Source organism: Schistocerca cancellata, chromosome 2, assembly GCF_023864275.1.
Source record: "Schistocerca cancellata isolate TAMUIC-IGC-003103 chromosome 2, iqSchCanc2.1, whole genome shotgun sequence".
Lineage (NCBI taxonomy): Eukaryota > Metazoa > Arthropoda > Insecta > Orthoptera > Acrididae > Schistocerca > Schistocerca cancellata.
This window is the reverse complement of record NC_064627.1, coordinates 598,317,343-598,333,299: the sequence shown is the minus strand read 5'-3', so window position 1 is coordinate 598,333,299 and position 15,957 is coordinate 598,317,343. Positions and strand designations below refer to the sequence as shown.

The 15,957-nt window shown below is 40.6% G+C and overlaps 1 protein-coding gene across 1 annotated transcript in view; it reads right to left on the bottom strand.

Annotated features, from left to right (window-relative positions):
* LOC126147115 (esterase FE4-like) overlaps window positions 1-4,249 on the bottom strand; it is a 63,009-nt gene extending 58,760 nt beyond the window's left edge. The window contains exons 1-2 of the mRNA XM_049915669.1: window positions 4,120-4,249; window positions 2,962-3,099 (exon numbers count right to left, since the gene is read on the bottom strand). Coding sequence (XP_049771626.1) covers window positions 2,962-3,099; window positions 4,120-4,188 — 207 coding nt within the window. The 5' untranslated portion in view covers window positions 4,189-4,249. The remainder of the gene's footprint in view (window positions 1-2,961; window positions 3,100-4,119) is intronic.
* Window positions 4,250-15,957: the final 11,708 nt, after the last annotated feature.

Here is a 15,957-nt window from a genome sequence, read left to right as displayed (position 1 = left end):
GTCTCATTTCTCTTATCATCGCAGTATCTGCATTCTTAGCCTAATGTCCAAGTCATTTTGTAATGTCTGAAATATCTCGCTGTTTCACTCCCGTACGCAGCTGCTCGCTTACCAAGAAACAGATGACCAAAAATTCCGCTTCATATCTGATCTGAACGTGAGCTTCTAAAGTCTGTAATAACATCGGGCTACGACAGTAGCATTTTTTTTTTTTAAGCTGCGTTCAGGACTTTCTTGAGCATCATAGAATGATGGATATTGTGAGAAAATAACGCGTCCAAGAACTACCATTGCTTAGTGTGTTCCAGAAATGTTTGCGAAGCACTAATAGTAATTACCGCTTCAGAAACCGTGACATAAAATGTGATGAGTGACTAAATGTTTTCGAGGCCGAAATGAAACCACTGTAGATAGATAACGTTCAGGTCTACCATTACGAAGCATAGCAGCAGACAACACGGGACGAGCGCGACAAATGCTGTTTCAGAATAAATTACTGCTCTTAGATGGGTATCAGAGGAACTGAGGATCAGCAGGAATAGTCTTAACACTCATTCAAAAAAGAATCGATGTTCAGAAGAACTGTTCCCCATTAGTGCGAAAGATATTAACTGACAATCAGAACACAACAAAGGAAATTGTACGAAATTTTGTGGATGCATTTGACCGAAACCACTCCTGCAAACCACGGTCCTCTCGAAAAGAGCATCAGTGATAAGACAGTGTTGACCTCCTTTTCTAACAGAAACGACATAGTCCGCCCAGAGTTGGTTCCGGAAGGCCAAACTGCCAAAGCTGAAATCTACAGGCGGCCTACGCAGCGGTTCCTGTTACGCATCCAGTGTCTTCGAAAACAGTCATACAGCACTGGTACTGACGTCTGCTGTAGCACCACTGCTGCTAGCACTCTTGGTTAAGTGAGGCCTAGAATTCATGACTATAAAGTTTTGAGCCAGTCTTCTGGTTCAGTTTTGACCTTTCTTAGAACTGGCTCATAAAGTGAATGGATGTGGCAGTGTTGGGGGATCCATCCGTCGTACACGGACGTTAATTTTGGTTGAACCCTTAGTGCTATTCCAGAGGGGTAGGCTATGTGCCACCACCAGATTCCACTTTCTTCCTTTTTTGTCATCAAACAACAGAAATAACATTACATTATACACACACTTTTGCAGTCACCTATACAAAATAAATGCACATAAGACACAACTCTCACACATCGTGAGAGTAACAGACCACTGAACGAAAATGAAGGACATTTTGTTCATATAGCCGCATGAACCTACCCCTCATGATTTCCCAGCCAACTATACCGTACGATTTTATTTTAATTAGTACCATACTTGTGCTACCTAAACGTTTGGCAAACAATTCATCCTTACCAATAAACCAGGTTTTTTTCAATAATCTATCACTACGTTTAGCTCTGTCCTAACCATTCAGACTAATAAAAGGTTTTCTCAATAAATAGTTAATGCATGAAAACCATTACGAACTGCTACAGCAGCAGCAGTTCTCTGTCCTGAAACACAATTAACTAGACTGTAAATTGGTGCCATATGTACTGCTTTCCTATTTATTTGACACAAAGCTACCTTAGCAACATGATTGCTTCACGATAGCACTCACGAAACGATTGTGTTTCTTCGCCCTTGACTGCAACCAAGTAGAAAACATTTAAAATAAAAATTTTGAACCTATAAATGTCGAGATGTTAGGGACCAATTAAAATGCGTCGCGAGAGAAATTTATGGTTAATGCCATTTTTCATTTATGTCGTGTGCGCTGTGTTGGATGCAGCCAATGAAGTCACTTGTTTTGAGTCAGCCCATGAGTTTCTGATTAACTTGTCCCGTAGAGACTTTATCCATCTTGTCCTTTTGCTGGCTTCGCGCAAGCAGACTATTGATAAATGATAAGATCACTTGACACAACTGTAGCGTGATAAGATAGTAAGTATCAAAGTAAATAACGATTTCCTCTTGAAGTTTGCTGATGTTCTCAAAGTCAACAGATAAATGTAATTGCAGTTTCACGCAGACTTGCAATTAACACGGATTTAAGAAACTAGCGCAATGTAGCCAGCAGCATACGATGTTATTATTTTTAGGTCTTTCTAGGTAGTGAAAAGTCTCACAAAATCTGTCATCGAACCCAGAAAATGAAAAGACTAAAGATGTCTTTCCTAAACATTAGCTCCAATTAACCGACAATCAATTTCTTTTTCTATTCAGTCTGCTCAGTTTTATTTAACTATTGATTAAGAAACAATGAAACTGGATCACAAAGCAGGAATGAACAATAAACAAGAAAATTGTGAAACACATGACAGCACTAAAAATAAAACAATGACGTTTCAGGCTGGTGTGAGCACAAACGTCACGACATTCAAACAGACACAGACAGACATGACGGTTTTGTAGTTTTGTTATTAGTGTAGATGTAAATCAGTAAGGACACGCTAAGGAAATTATTCCATTCCATCTTTGCTTGGTAGCACATAAACCTTCTATTGCTAATAAAGAAGACGTAAAAAGCGCTACTTTGCGACGAAGAGTTTAAAAACCTCAGGCCATGAAGTTAGTCGTTGTCCTTTTGTAAAATAACATCTTAAGCGCGTCTGAAGATTACATAATTGATAATGTACTAACTGTTGTTAATGTTCCCAACTTTCAAGCCTTTTTAGAGTACTCCAAACATGGTTTTTACTTCATCACAAATACCGTTGCGCAAAATGTTCAGACTGAGGCTACCTGGTAACGAAGCAATTACAATTCTGCAAGCCTCTTCATCTGCCATAACCAGTCCGTAACGTACCCTGACACTCAGTGTGGAGCTTGTGTTGAAAGTTTAGCAGTCATTTTTGGTCCTTCTCTGAATTTAACACACCGTGATGCACGTTTTTTGAAAACCACTAATTTCTATAATGAGGAGCACAATAAAAAAAAAATAGGTACTTGCCTGAAATCTGAGGTCGCCAACAGGAGGCTCCGCATACGGGATCCCCTGAAACCGATATATGGGGTTGCCGGTGTATGTTTGAGACAGTTCACCTCTCAAGGTACCCTCTTGTATGTTCACCGTTACGTATTCCTGTGCCTGCAACGAAAATAGAAAAACTTGAGAAATGGAGCAGGAAACTGGTCTGGATATCTGGACTAAGGATTGGTAATAAGAATGAATGAAACGGTTAGTCGTTAATTACCACTTCATAGGATCATCGTGAACAATAACAGGGAATGATATGCAGCTAATGAAGATGTGTGCGACGAATCATCATAGGCTGCCATCACAGCTCTCTAACAATCTGTGATGGCCCGACGCATATTGAGATGTACTCTATACAGACGTAATATTCCTACTCACTAATGTAGTCAAATTGTTAACGTGTAAAATAATATTTCAGAGAACTTGTTGAATGAAGATTTACCTATGTCATACCACAGATACTGTCTTCGTCTATCAAAAATTTTCTTCAAATTGGAAGTGTTCTTCTGAATGAATTTTTCGCTTTGACTGAGCTAGCCGTTAGATGTATGATCATTTCTATTAAATGAATTCCTTCTTTTTTTGTATATATTTCGATTTAATTTTTATGTCTATGCACTCCACAATCTGGTTTATTTTTAGCATTATTCTATATAACCATACTTCAGCTCCCACCATTCTATTATAATCCTGTTTTTCCGTCGTTCACCCTCCTACTCGATGAACTGCTGCGCTCCAAACATACCCTATCAAGCTGTTCTGCCTCAGTAGCAGCATAATACCAGTCTTTAGACCCATTAAATTTTTGTCTGATCTACATTATACCCGCCTTTTGCATGGAAAATAAATATTATATGACCAGCCTCTAAGAAGAAAACTGCGTAACTGCCGTCCGATTACCAGGAAATAGGAGCTTTGTGTATCGAAAAACCAAGGAATATATAGATTTCGCTGAACTACCTATATACTTAGCTAAACTCTAACTGTACGAGGAATATCAGTTCGACTTTCCTGAACACGGCAGTACGATGCAACAGTAAGTAAGTGAACTGACGACATCTGAACTGTCGTAAATGCAGATTATAAACAGCATTGTCTAAGGAAATATAGAACGTGAGTTAATGAACTTACATATACGGAAGAAGGTACCAAACATAAATGCACAGTAATGGCGGAAAGAACCAAAGCCCTGAAGTCCATGTCGTTCTGTAGTTACTGACCCTGTGTAGGAACAAGCGCCAACTAAGTATCTGTGTCTTAGAATTAAGCTGTCTTATCAGTTACGCCGCAGTCAACAACACAACCAAAGATATCTAGCACTCGGTCTGTAATTAAACTATCCTATTAAAAATCAACTTGAGATAGTAACGTCCGCAAAACACTCAAGAGCAGTTTTTAACATCACATTTGTGATGGATTTTCCTAACAAGTGTTTCAGATACTGTAAGGCTATATCATGTTTGTGTGGTGATGGAGAAAGTGAAAGAGAGAGAGAGAGAGAGAGAGAATTTCGCGAGTGGAGTTTATGTGTGTATGATAAACCCTTTCTTCGCCGCGCGGAGTGGCTGTGCGGTTAGAGGCGCCATGTCACGGATTGCGCGGAACCCTCTCGCCGGAGGTTCGAGTCCTCCCTCGGGCATGGGCACGGCTGTGTGTGCTGTTCTTGGCATAAGTTAGTTTAAGTAGTGTGTAAGTCTAGGGAGCGATCACCTCAGCAGTTTGGTCCCTTAAGAATCTACTGGTCCCTTAAGAATCTACATACATTTGAACATTTAATAAACCCTTCGTTCAAAAATTTCCTTCCTTCATACCTCCTCTGCGTTGCCACAGATGACGTGTCACTGATCTCATTTGTACTAAGACGCCAGTACACGCATGGTGCCTAGTTGCTTCCATCGCCCTCAGTGGAATGCGTAAGCTCTGAAAAATATTCAGCAACCTGCAGTCTTCCATAGTTGTTGTTTCCTGCGCAGGAAACAGTACATAGGTCGTGAATCCGTCATCTTGAGGCTGTAATCAACAGTTAACGAGGAGCTGGTATTGTATAAATTATTAAATTTTAAATTGATTTGTTTGAACGGGATATCATTCGCTTTTTATTAACAGAAAATGCACAACTATAGTCCACTTTAAAAATCACAAATAATTTATATTCTTAGTATTTTCACAGAGAATAAACAAAACGTTGAATTGCGTGCTTCGGTAATTACTGTCAATCTACTTCTCACTTACATATCCAAAAGTAGAAATTGCTTATGAAGTACTTAACCAGTACCGACCGCAGCAGACAACTGTCGATCGACCTCAGGTCTGACAGTCGACCCAGCACGCCCGCGCGACCCGAAGATCTCCGAAGTGCTTTGCCTACTATTGAGAGGTGTTTTTATAATAAATTCAAGTACATTCCCTGTTTAGTTCTTCTAAGACTAATAACGGAAGTTTATCATTTTGATGCGTTACTTCCAAACACAGCAGTCAATCGAGGAGAAGAACCACAGCTTAGATGGCCTTTCTCACGATACAGGTCTGTGACACGTCACACCACATTAAGTCTGTAACACTACAACTCTGTGGATCATCATACAATTTCTAGGCGTTTAGCGAAGTTTGCTTTATTAGTTGCGCTGAATATTATTCTTGAAAATAGGTTGTCAAGTTACAAATGCTACTTGTTATTTAAGAAAGAGAATACGCATGGAATATTAACATTTTGTGAGTAGACACGCTGGCCTAGACAGGGAAAAGCTATAGTCAAAGAGTGTAATAAACTGTAAATGCATTATCGCTGGGCGTGCGACCGCGCCAAAAGTAGTATCAGTTGGGAGTCGCGAGGAGACAATTGGTGTCTTTGGCTGTGTGTATTCGTCGGTGTGGCTATGCAAAAGTGCGGGCACAAAATGTCTGTTTCCGAAGTGCGGAGCAGTGAAAATTGAATTGATTGTTTGGCGAATGTTTAATATAGGCAAGCCATGGCTTTTATTGGGCACAGTACAAATGCAGCAAGAGTAATTCACATAACATCAGGAGTACTGTGGGCCCTTGTTATTGGCTATGGTACAGCAAGAAGATCAACCTGTATCCTATTTTACAGCTAATTTAAGCCACTCGACAAACCAACGGCATCATGAAGTGAAGTAAGACTAGACTTTTTGTAACTAGAAGTGTAAGAGACTGAGCAGCGTAGTTGGAATTTTATTGCTTGAATAACATTTCTTTCGTGAATATCGCCACATAAATAATTTTCCTAAGTCTTACGTTTAAGTATTATACATCCTATCCCTTTGAATGAACCAAGATAATCAGAAAATGAACTGAAAATTAAGTGAACCTTAATTTATTAGATCATCAAAACATAATTTTTACAACTTTTGGACAGCTACGTGATGATGATATCTTGGGTTGTAATTTGAATAATGTCAGAAATAGAATGATGCACAAGCCAGTATTAATTCATTTGCTAAAAATAGAGTAACTTTCATAATAAAAGAATGGTAGCAATAATTTACCTAACTTGGACACTGAATTTCATTGTCAAAGCACAGTTCTAATTTATAGCTTGTGGCTTAACTTGTAACTTTCATTACAAAGAAATACCAAAGTAACTGCTAAATTCAAACAATCTTTCTGCATGCTACAATTACGACAGTCAGTATTACGGTGAGTAACGTAACAAAACGTTTCTGTCCTCAGCCGGTAAACAATCTTACTTTAACTGATCTTTGAAAATTAATATGATATGTTGTACGTGTTTGTTGCTTGATTGTTACCTGACTACTGTGACATGTGTGGTGCGAAGTACTTGAAAGTGTGCGTTACGTACTGTTCCTACCTCATGACGCCAATAACTACATAAGATTGCTTACGAATATGAAGTTAAGTTTCAATTTAATTATTCTTGTTCCGGTGAGGAATTGGCGACCGTTGGTTATTTCATTAATGGCATACTTTGAAAACCTTTCTTCCAAATTTTCCACTAACTACGATTAATTAATAAACTAGTTTACGTAATTAAAAATATATACAGTTAACCTAACTTTGCTTCTAATCGTCATTGCCAAAATACTGAGCAGTAGCGATTCGGTTATAACTTCATCTACTTCTCTCTGTTTAGCATTATTCTTCGGAGTAGATGTCTTTTCCCCACAGATCAGGGACTTCAGGTACACGCACATATAGAAAAGCCTAATTAGCCGGAGCGGTATGAGGGCTATAAGTCATTTCCCCACTGCTGCTTCTCAACTGTTCTAAGAAGAGCTTTTTGTATCTGAATGCGATGGCTCTAAAGCCAGAAATGTAACAGATATTGGTGACTTGAAAACAAATGAGTAAATATTGCTGGGTGTATAGTCCACACAAAATAGGTGTGTAGAACACAGAACTAAGAAGACAAATCTTAAGACAAAAGTTACGGACTTAGAGGTAATTTGAAGCGGAGAGACAGAAAAAGGAAAAAAGAAATACAGAGAACTCCTTTTGTAGCTTACTGCTATGCAGTCGTACTATTTTTATCGGTCAGTTATTATTTGTCTCACTTCTTACGACGTTTGTGAAAGTGAGAAATAGCGACAATCATCGCGGTTCAAAGGCTACTCTAAACCCCAGAACTCCCTGTATCTGGCTGAGTAAGAGAGTCCGAAGGACAGGGGAAGGCAAATCTGTACCATAGAACCATGCGCCGGTGGAGGTCTATGCGAATGGGAAACATGCCGTCGCATCAGCATCGCGACCACTACTTCCTTATCCGCTTCCACAAAAATTAAAAGTTTTGTAACGCAATTTAAGTCGCCATTGCCCTGACAGACGGCTTGTGCCTGGCCTGCTGAAGACTTCACGTGGCTTTAAAGCGAACTAAGAGTAGACATATTTCAGTGACAGTCATATCAAATGTAAACTCATTTTTTCCATATAAGAGTTGCACGAAACGTATTTATTCCTTCGGATTTTTAAGATTTTGTTTACAGGCTATATAATTTAGATATCCAGATTTTAACCCAGCACGACCTGTCTAATACGCTTGACAAATAATAAAATACCTGTCATATTTAATGAAGCAGACTTTGCGAATAATTTTGTGGATCAATTTCGCTGCAGTAGGAAATCAAATGATGTCGTGGCGCAAGTTGTCATACTTTGCATGGTAACATAGTTGGTTTATCATACGTACGTTAATTACCATAATCGTAAATTATGTCATGTGTCACTCTTCTCATTGTAACAAGAATTGCATCGTGTACTTTTGAATATACTTAATATAAACGTTAATAGATTCATGGCAGATGTAACAAACAGTAGCGACATTGAGAAACAAAGATTCTAAAAAATATATTGTCCTAGAATAGCCTAGTTATTACGCTGTGTTTGCTTCTTCACATCGGGTAATTGAGCCCTGTTACTGCAAGAGAAACAGGAATTAGTATAACTGCTTATAGAATAGAAATAGAATGCACATTTAGAAGTAGAGGAACATGTCACCACCTGTAGCTTCTGCGAATTTTTACGACGCATATATCATTCAGTTTTCTCATTTGGAGAGTATTGAGAGGCGAACTGTTTTAATTGTTAAAAACCATTCAAAAACCAAGATCGCACAAGATTTTTTTAAATTAAAGACAACCGGTTTCAACAGTCTTAGCTGTTATCTTCAGATCGCCAACATTTTTTATAGTAAAACATGTTCATTTTACCCTGAACCCCATGCACAAGATGTCAAGTTGATAAAACTCTGCACGTTATAAACGTTTGGCATCGCTACAAATTTTAAATATTTCCGCGATTACAAATGTTTATAATGTGCTCAGTTTCATCCATTTGACATCTTGTGCATGAGGTTCAGAATAAAATTAACATGTTCTACTATAAAATATGTTTAAGAGCTGCAGATGAGAGCTAAGACCGTTGGAACCGGTTGTATTGAACAAAAAAGGAGAAGTAGTAAAGAAGAAGTAGTAAAGAAGAACTGGCAAAGAAGAAGTAGTAAATCGACAGATCTGGAGAGTGTGCAGGATAATGGAGATTGCCGAAATGGGGGATCAGGTACTGGGGAAACATTTCTCGAATAACTGCTATGGAAGCGTTAGCCGTGTGGGCTGTGGCTCCATGTTGTTCGAACCACGTTTCTGCCATATTGACCCTTAAAGCCTCAAGTTGCGGCTGCAAACAATAGAGTAGCATTGCAACATCACATTCAAAATTAACAGTTACAGCCAGGCCGCCTTCTTAAAAAAAAATAGTTACTGTTTTGCTTATTTACAAAACCGTTCAAGTGATAGTGAACTTCATCGCTCATCATTAACAAAACGTCATTAGTAGAAAAAAACATCAAGCGTTCTCTTACAAAACAGCCGCTGTTCGTTAAAATCACGTCCGTGGAAATTCTGTACATCATAATTTTATAATGATGGAGTTGTAACTCACAGTTCAGCGGGTGACGAGACATGCCCCAATTCGGAGCACGCTGCTTTGTGGAGCATGGAGGAATGCGAAGAGTAGACGCTCTTATTCTGTCGACATTTTCTTGACCTTCATAACTGACCCAGTTGCTCAAAAAGAGTTAACCCAAGGAAACATTGTGTTGCGGTCAGGTACCGAAACATTACGCACAGTATTGAATTGCGTAGGGAAAAGCCTTTGAACAGTGATAACAGATCCATTAGGTTTCAAATAATGTTCACAAGTAAAAACATGATGCTGAACTACTCACTACGCCACTGTTACTGAAACTGGATGCTCTAATCAACAGAGTAACTGACTGCTACTCTGCTACTTCGCATCTCAAATTCATGCGTTCATTTTGCACCGTCCTGTGTAATCTGTGTGTTTAGGTGAAAGACCAACGTTTGTTTATCGCATCTGATTGATTAATTTGTTTAATGTGAATTTTCGAATTATCAGTATTTCTAACAATCCGGACGACTCGCTGTTCCATCCAGCCTGGATAAACAAGTTTCGACTGCACTTGGTAACCATCGTAGGTATAAGCAGTGGATAGCGCTGGCTTTCCGCTATTCACGGTGTACAACAGGGGTGACTAAGAATTTGGCCATGCACTGGTAGAGTGCCATAGCGGTCAACATGGCTGGCATATTTCCACTATCGCGACGCTTCGATGCCTGAGCGCGAGGAGGTGGAAAAGGGGGAAACAGAGAACGGGCCACATTTAAATGGCTATGCAGTCACATAGCATACGACTGGGTTTCATATGTTAAATCTCCCTACGACGTAGATCAAAAAGAAAACAAATTTTCGGTATCATTTAATTACTTTTTGCGCGCTGAAGACATCTTGTTATCCGGTAGAGCCTGTCGGCGTACGGACAGATGCACAAAATTTCACTGATTTTCGCACTCAGGTGACTTAGTTTCGTAACTGAAAAATCGTCTTCCACACATATATGTTGTAGCACCTTTGCAACCTCATCATGAAGACGTGGAAACTCAGCGTGAGGAAAGCTGTGTAGACGTTATGGACACTTTTTTACGTTGAAGGGATTTGTCTTTGAATGGGAATTACCTCTTAGATCAATTGGCTATATGTGTACACATACAGGGGTGCTTTCAACTGAAACGGCAAACGGTGTCAAAAACAGCTCGAAAACATGTAATATTGGAAATCTCTTAAAAACGTTTTAGGAAATCATTCTTATAATTCATTCAAGGCGACAAAGAATTTTTCGAACTTCACGTTTTCTTTAACGCCTGTGAGCTTATGAAACTGGACTGTGTCTGTCACACCGTGTCCCCTTTATAACACGATTTTCTTTTTAAACACATCCATCCCCACCAGCTTAGAAAGTTGTTTCTCACCTTGCATTCTCTTACTATGGACAGTGTGCCCCAAAGCCACTTAAAATGGGAGATCTGCAATCCATTACCGATGTTCTAATTTTCGTTCCTGCACTCCTTTTTCATTTATAAATCCAACAACAGCGAAATTTAAATCGAAAAATCGTTGCAGGCCTGCTCTTTGACGTTACAAACGTACTTTGCACTAATGTTTAAAGTTTCCAACCTCTTTGTTCACTTCCATTGGAAACTATTACAGCTAACGATGGACTTGCGACTTCAGATATCTTAGTATTCGTACCACCAGTTTCTTCAATTTCTCCACACCTGCAAATTTAGCACAAAGTTCTTCTTGATGTATAGAACAAAGAATCCCATCTATCGGTCGTTGTAAGTATTTTCTCTTTCTTTGTCAACTAAATCTTTAAATTCTTTCTGCATGTTATCGTTATGTCGCTTTATAGCAAATTTGCTGGATCCGTCGCTTATGCGACTGCATAATACAGAACATTGTAACTATCTGTTTCATAGCGTATTGTTCCTATTTTCAAATCCACTACAGCAGAGATTCTGTTTGGTATGAAGTCCTTGACAGGCTTCCAGAAGCATGTGTTACCAGATGTCTACGCACAGGTCATGCAATTCTCGCAAATTATGGGTTGGTGGTTTATGAGGGCGCAACTGGTGCCCGATATGTGTTCCATTGGGTACAAATCAGGCATATTTTGTGGCCATTACATCAGTGTGAGTTCACTACAATGCCCCTCAAACTGGCCAAGCGGTTAAAGGCGCTACAGTCTGGAACCGCGCGACCGCTACGGTCGCAGGTTCGAATCCTGCCTCGGGCATGGATGTGTGTGATGTCCTTAGGTTAGTTAAGTTTAAGTAATTCTAAGTTCTAGGGGACTGAAGACCTTAGAAATTAAGTCCCATAGTGCTCAGAGCCATTTGAACCATTTTTAGCCCCGCAAACTATTCTGACTTGGAAAGTTGTTCTGCTGCAAAATGTCATCGCCGTAGTAGGACATGCATAAAGCGGTGAAGGTGACCCACAGTAATGTTCAGGCAGTTGACTGCTATCATGATGCCTTCGATTGCCACCACAGATCCCATGGAAGAACAACTCAATTTATTCCACAGCATAGTTCTGCCCTCACTGGCTTACATCTGTGGCACAGTGCATGTTTCGTGTAGCCATTCGTCTAGGGCCGGTCGCTGTGGCCGAGAGCTTCTAGGCGCTTCAGTCCGGAACCAGGTGGCTGCTACGGTCGCAGGTTTGAATCCTGCCTCGGGCATGGATGGGTGTGATGTCCTTAGGTTAGTTAGGTTTAAGTAGTTCTAAGTTCTAGGGGATTAATGACCTCAGATGTCAAGTCCCATAGTGCTTAGAGGTATTTGAACCATTTGAGCCATTCGTCTGGATGACATCCTGAAGGACCGAACCATCGACCTGGTGCAACAAGAAATGCGATTCATTCGGCAAATGACAAGTTTGTACTGATCCACGGCGAAACTTCATTGATGCTGTGTCCACTGCAATCGCAACTGACTGTGGCGTTCGATGAACACAGGAACATGTGATGTGGAGACCATATTCAGCAATGACATTTGAACGGTGCGCTCCGAAATACTTGTCACTGCACCAGCGTTGTACTCTGTCGTCAGACCCACCACAGATCACTGCCTATCCTGGATGACACAGTGAGGGATACTCCGACCTCTACGTTTTGTGACGAGACATGGACGTCCAGTACCAGACGGCCTACTCTTTATTTCCGTCCTTCCCCACTTTCCATAGGTGCTCACGACAGTAGTACTCCAACATGCGACCAGCTTCGCCGTTTCAGAGATTCTCGTTTCCAGTCGCAGCGCCACAACAACTTGTCCTTTGTCAAAACTGTTTACATCAGTGGTTTTACGAATTTGCGACCCATATCTTCCGTATTATTACTGCCCACTCGTCTCTCTGCCGCTCACATTCTTTTCTTTCTGCTTCACGTGCTCGCAACACCATCAGGAGGCATTCAACCAAGCGGTGCGCAGTAGTCATTATGTTTTGCCTCACCAGTGTATATAGAGAATTCTCACCCCTCTCTTTTGTCATTCTCACTCATTTTTTAATGTTTCCGACGACAGATTACTAGACTGCCTCTTTCTGTGAAAACATCGACGTGTCTGTGAACTTGTTTCATATCACGAACAAACAGCGAAGGGTAAACACCACTGACATCAAGATTCTATCGAACTGAAAAGAGTTGCGACGACCGAAAGATGCCACACTGCAATGCTCAATGAAACGTCACGCTGTTTCGAAGAGTAAAGTCGAGACAGGCCAGGCCTAGGCCCCGCACACCCTGCACACGTGATGTCCGGCACGCCTTGGCTGCCTCTGACGCACAACAAGAGAATTTATTACTGTGCTGTTGCGTACCGTTGGACTCGGGGAACACACTATTGAAACACGCGGTCACCTCGTTGCCTGTGTGTGTGTCGGCTGGCTTGCTGTCCCCCCCCCCCTCCGCCCACTCCTTACCCCACTGACAGATGGTCCTTATTCTGCACCGACGGCCGTCCCAGAACTTGGAACCGATTCACCACGGTGAACCGCGTGACAAACCTACTTATGAGCTCGGAACACAAATGAACGTCCACGAAAAACAAGTGGGTAGGATGTCTCGTTTAATAAAAGTCTTTAGTATTTATTGCTGGGACATAACTTTATACGAAACGAATGATTTAAGAGTTGATTCTTCGATAACACTCTTCGATAGACTTTCGGTAGCTCTTTTTTTTTTAACTCGTCAAGTTACATAGGACCAAATTGAGGAGCAAATCTCAAAAGTCATGGAACGTGTCAGTATATGAAATTACAACATAAACGTAATAACAGTTAAAAATAAATGTTCATGTACCTTAAAACCTTAAAAAAGACAGTCCATCAGTTTAAGCAAACGCTTTCAGCAATACAATAAAAATCAGCTTAATTTTTCAAGGAACTCATCGATAGAATAGAAGGAGTGACCAACGAGGAAACTCTTCAGTTTCCATTTGAAAGCACGTGGATTAATGTTAAGATTTTTGAATTCGAGTGGCAGCTTATTGAAAATGGATGCAGCAGTAAACTGCACAACTTTTTGCACAAGAGTTAAGAAAGTCCGTTCCAAATGCAGGTTTGATTTTTGCCGAGTATTAACCGAGTGAAAGTTGCTTATTCTTGGGAATAAACTAATATTGGTATCAAGAAACGACAATAAGGAATATACGTATCTAGAGGCCAATGTCAAAATACCCAGGCTCGTAAACAGAGGTTCGTGAACTAACACCACTTATTGCCCGAACCGCCCGTTTCTGAGCCAAAACATTCTTTTAGAATTGGAAGAATTATCCCAAAATATAATATCGTACGACACTAGCGAATGAAAATAAGCAAAGTAGACTAACTTTCGTGTCGAACGATCACTCACTTCAGATACCGTTCGAATAGCAAAAATTGCAGTATTAAGTCTTCGAACATGATCCTGAAAGTGGGCTTTCCACGACAGTTTACTATCTATCAGAACACCTAGAAATTTGAACTTTTCAGTTTCACTAATCATATGCCCGTTCTGTGAAATTAAAAGGTAAGATTTTGTTGAATTGTGTGTTGCTGTTGTTGTTGTGGTCTTCAGTCCTGAGACTGGTTTGATGCAGCTCTCCATGCTACTCTATCCTGTGCAAGCTTCTTCATCTCCCAGTACCTACTGCAACCTACATCCTGCTGAATCTGCTTAGTGTATTCATCTCTTGGTCTCCCTCTACGATTTTTACCCTCCACGCTGCCCTCCAATACTAAACTGGTGATCCCTTGATGCCTCAGAACAGAATTGTGTGTTAGAAACTGTAAAAACTGAGTCTTACTGTGATTTAGCGTTAGTTTATTTTCTACAAGCCATGAACTGAGGTCATGTACTGCACTATTTGAAACCGAGTCAATGTTGCACACAACATCCTTTACTACCAAGCTAGTGTCATCAGCGAACAGAAATATTTTAGAGTTAAGCGTACTACTAGTGGGCATACCATTTATATAAATAAGGAACAGGAGTGGCCCCAACACTGATCCCTGGGGCATTCCCCTATTGACAGTACCCCACTCAGACCCCACATCAGAACCGTTATCAACATTGTGAATAATGGCCTTTGCCTGCCTGTTGCTAAAGTAAGAGGTGAACCAATTGTGAGCTACTCCCAGTATTCCGTAATGGTCCAACTTCTGGAGCCATGTTTCTGTGGTCTCACAAGTAGTTTTATATCATTGTTTTTCAACGGCTGTATGGAGGCGGATAAATCGGTTCCCGTCAGATCACCGAACTTAAGCGCCGTCTCCACAGTGTCTCGTGAAGTGTGGCCATGCGACGCTGCTGATGGTGATCGGTCCGTCGGTTGGGGACGTTAAGCTTGGCGGTCACCTTCGTGCTCTTCGGGAGGAGAAGGCTGTGTGCCGGTACCGGTTTTCATCCTGTCATTCTCACATCATCTACAACACGAAAATGGCTCTGCATTACACACACCCATCACGTCACCTAGACTTAACAGACAACCTTACGTGCAAAGCTCTAACACTTCGCGAAGGAAAGGTGCCTGCAGCCGGGAAGATAGGAAAAAAGTTATAATTACGTGACTGAACCGGCCATTCGTGGTCTCGCAGCCATTCATGGCATTCCACTCTACTTTACGCTCTCACTGTATAGCCCAATACTACTTCTGAAAGATACAGAAATTAAGTTGAAATGAGATTTAAAAAACACTGTCATGCTCTATGAATCGCTGAATCGTCTATCGGAAGTTACAATTGTAGGTAGAATTCATTATCAAATTGATATCAATACACAGAAACAAAATTTCTGAGCCATAGTATCCAATCTTTTGGTAAATATCTATGATTCTTAACTGACCCCTAATTTTTCAAGTACAACCGTTATACAGCGTGTCGCAAAAAGAATGACCCGATTTTAACTTGTAATAATATTGAGACAAATCTCACTGGGTAACTGAAACAGCGCTAGATGTAATCGGCATGGTCTAGAGTTTCAGGAAAAATCCACTAATTGTCGCTACGAGTGCTGACCTGCATCGTGCAGCCAGTCTAGCGCAACATGGCGTCCGCGCAACAGAAGGCGTATTGTGTTATTGAGTTTAGTCGTACTCA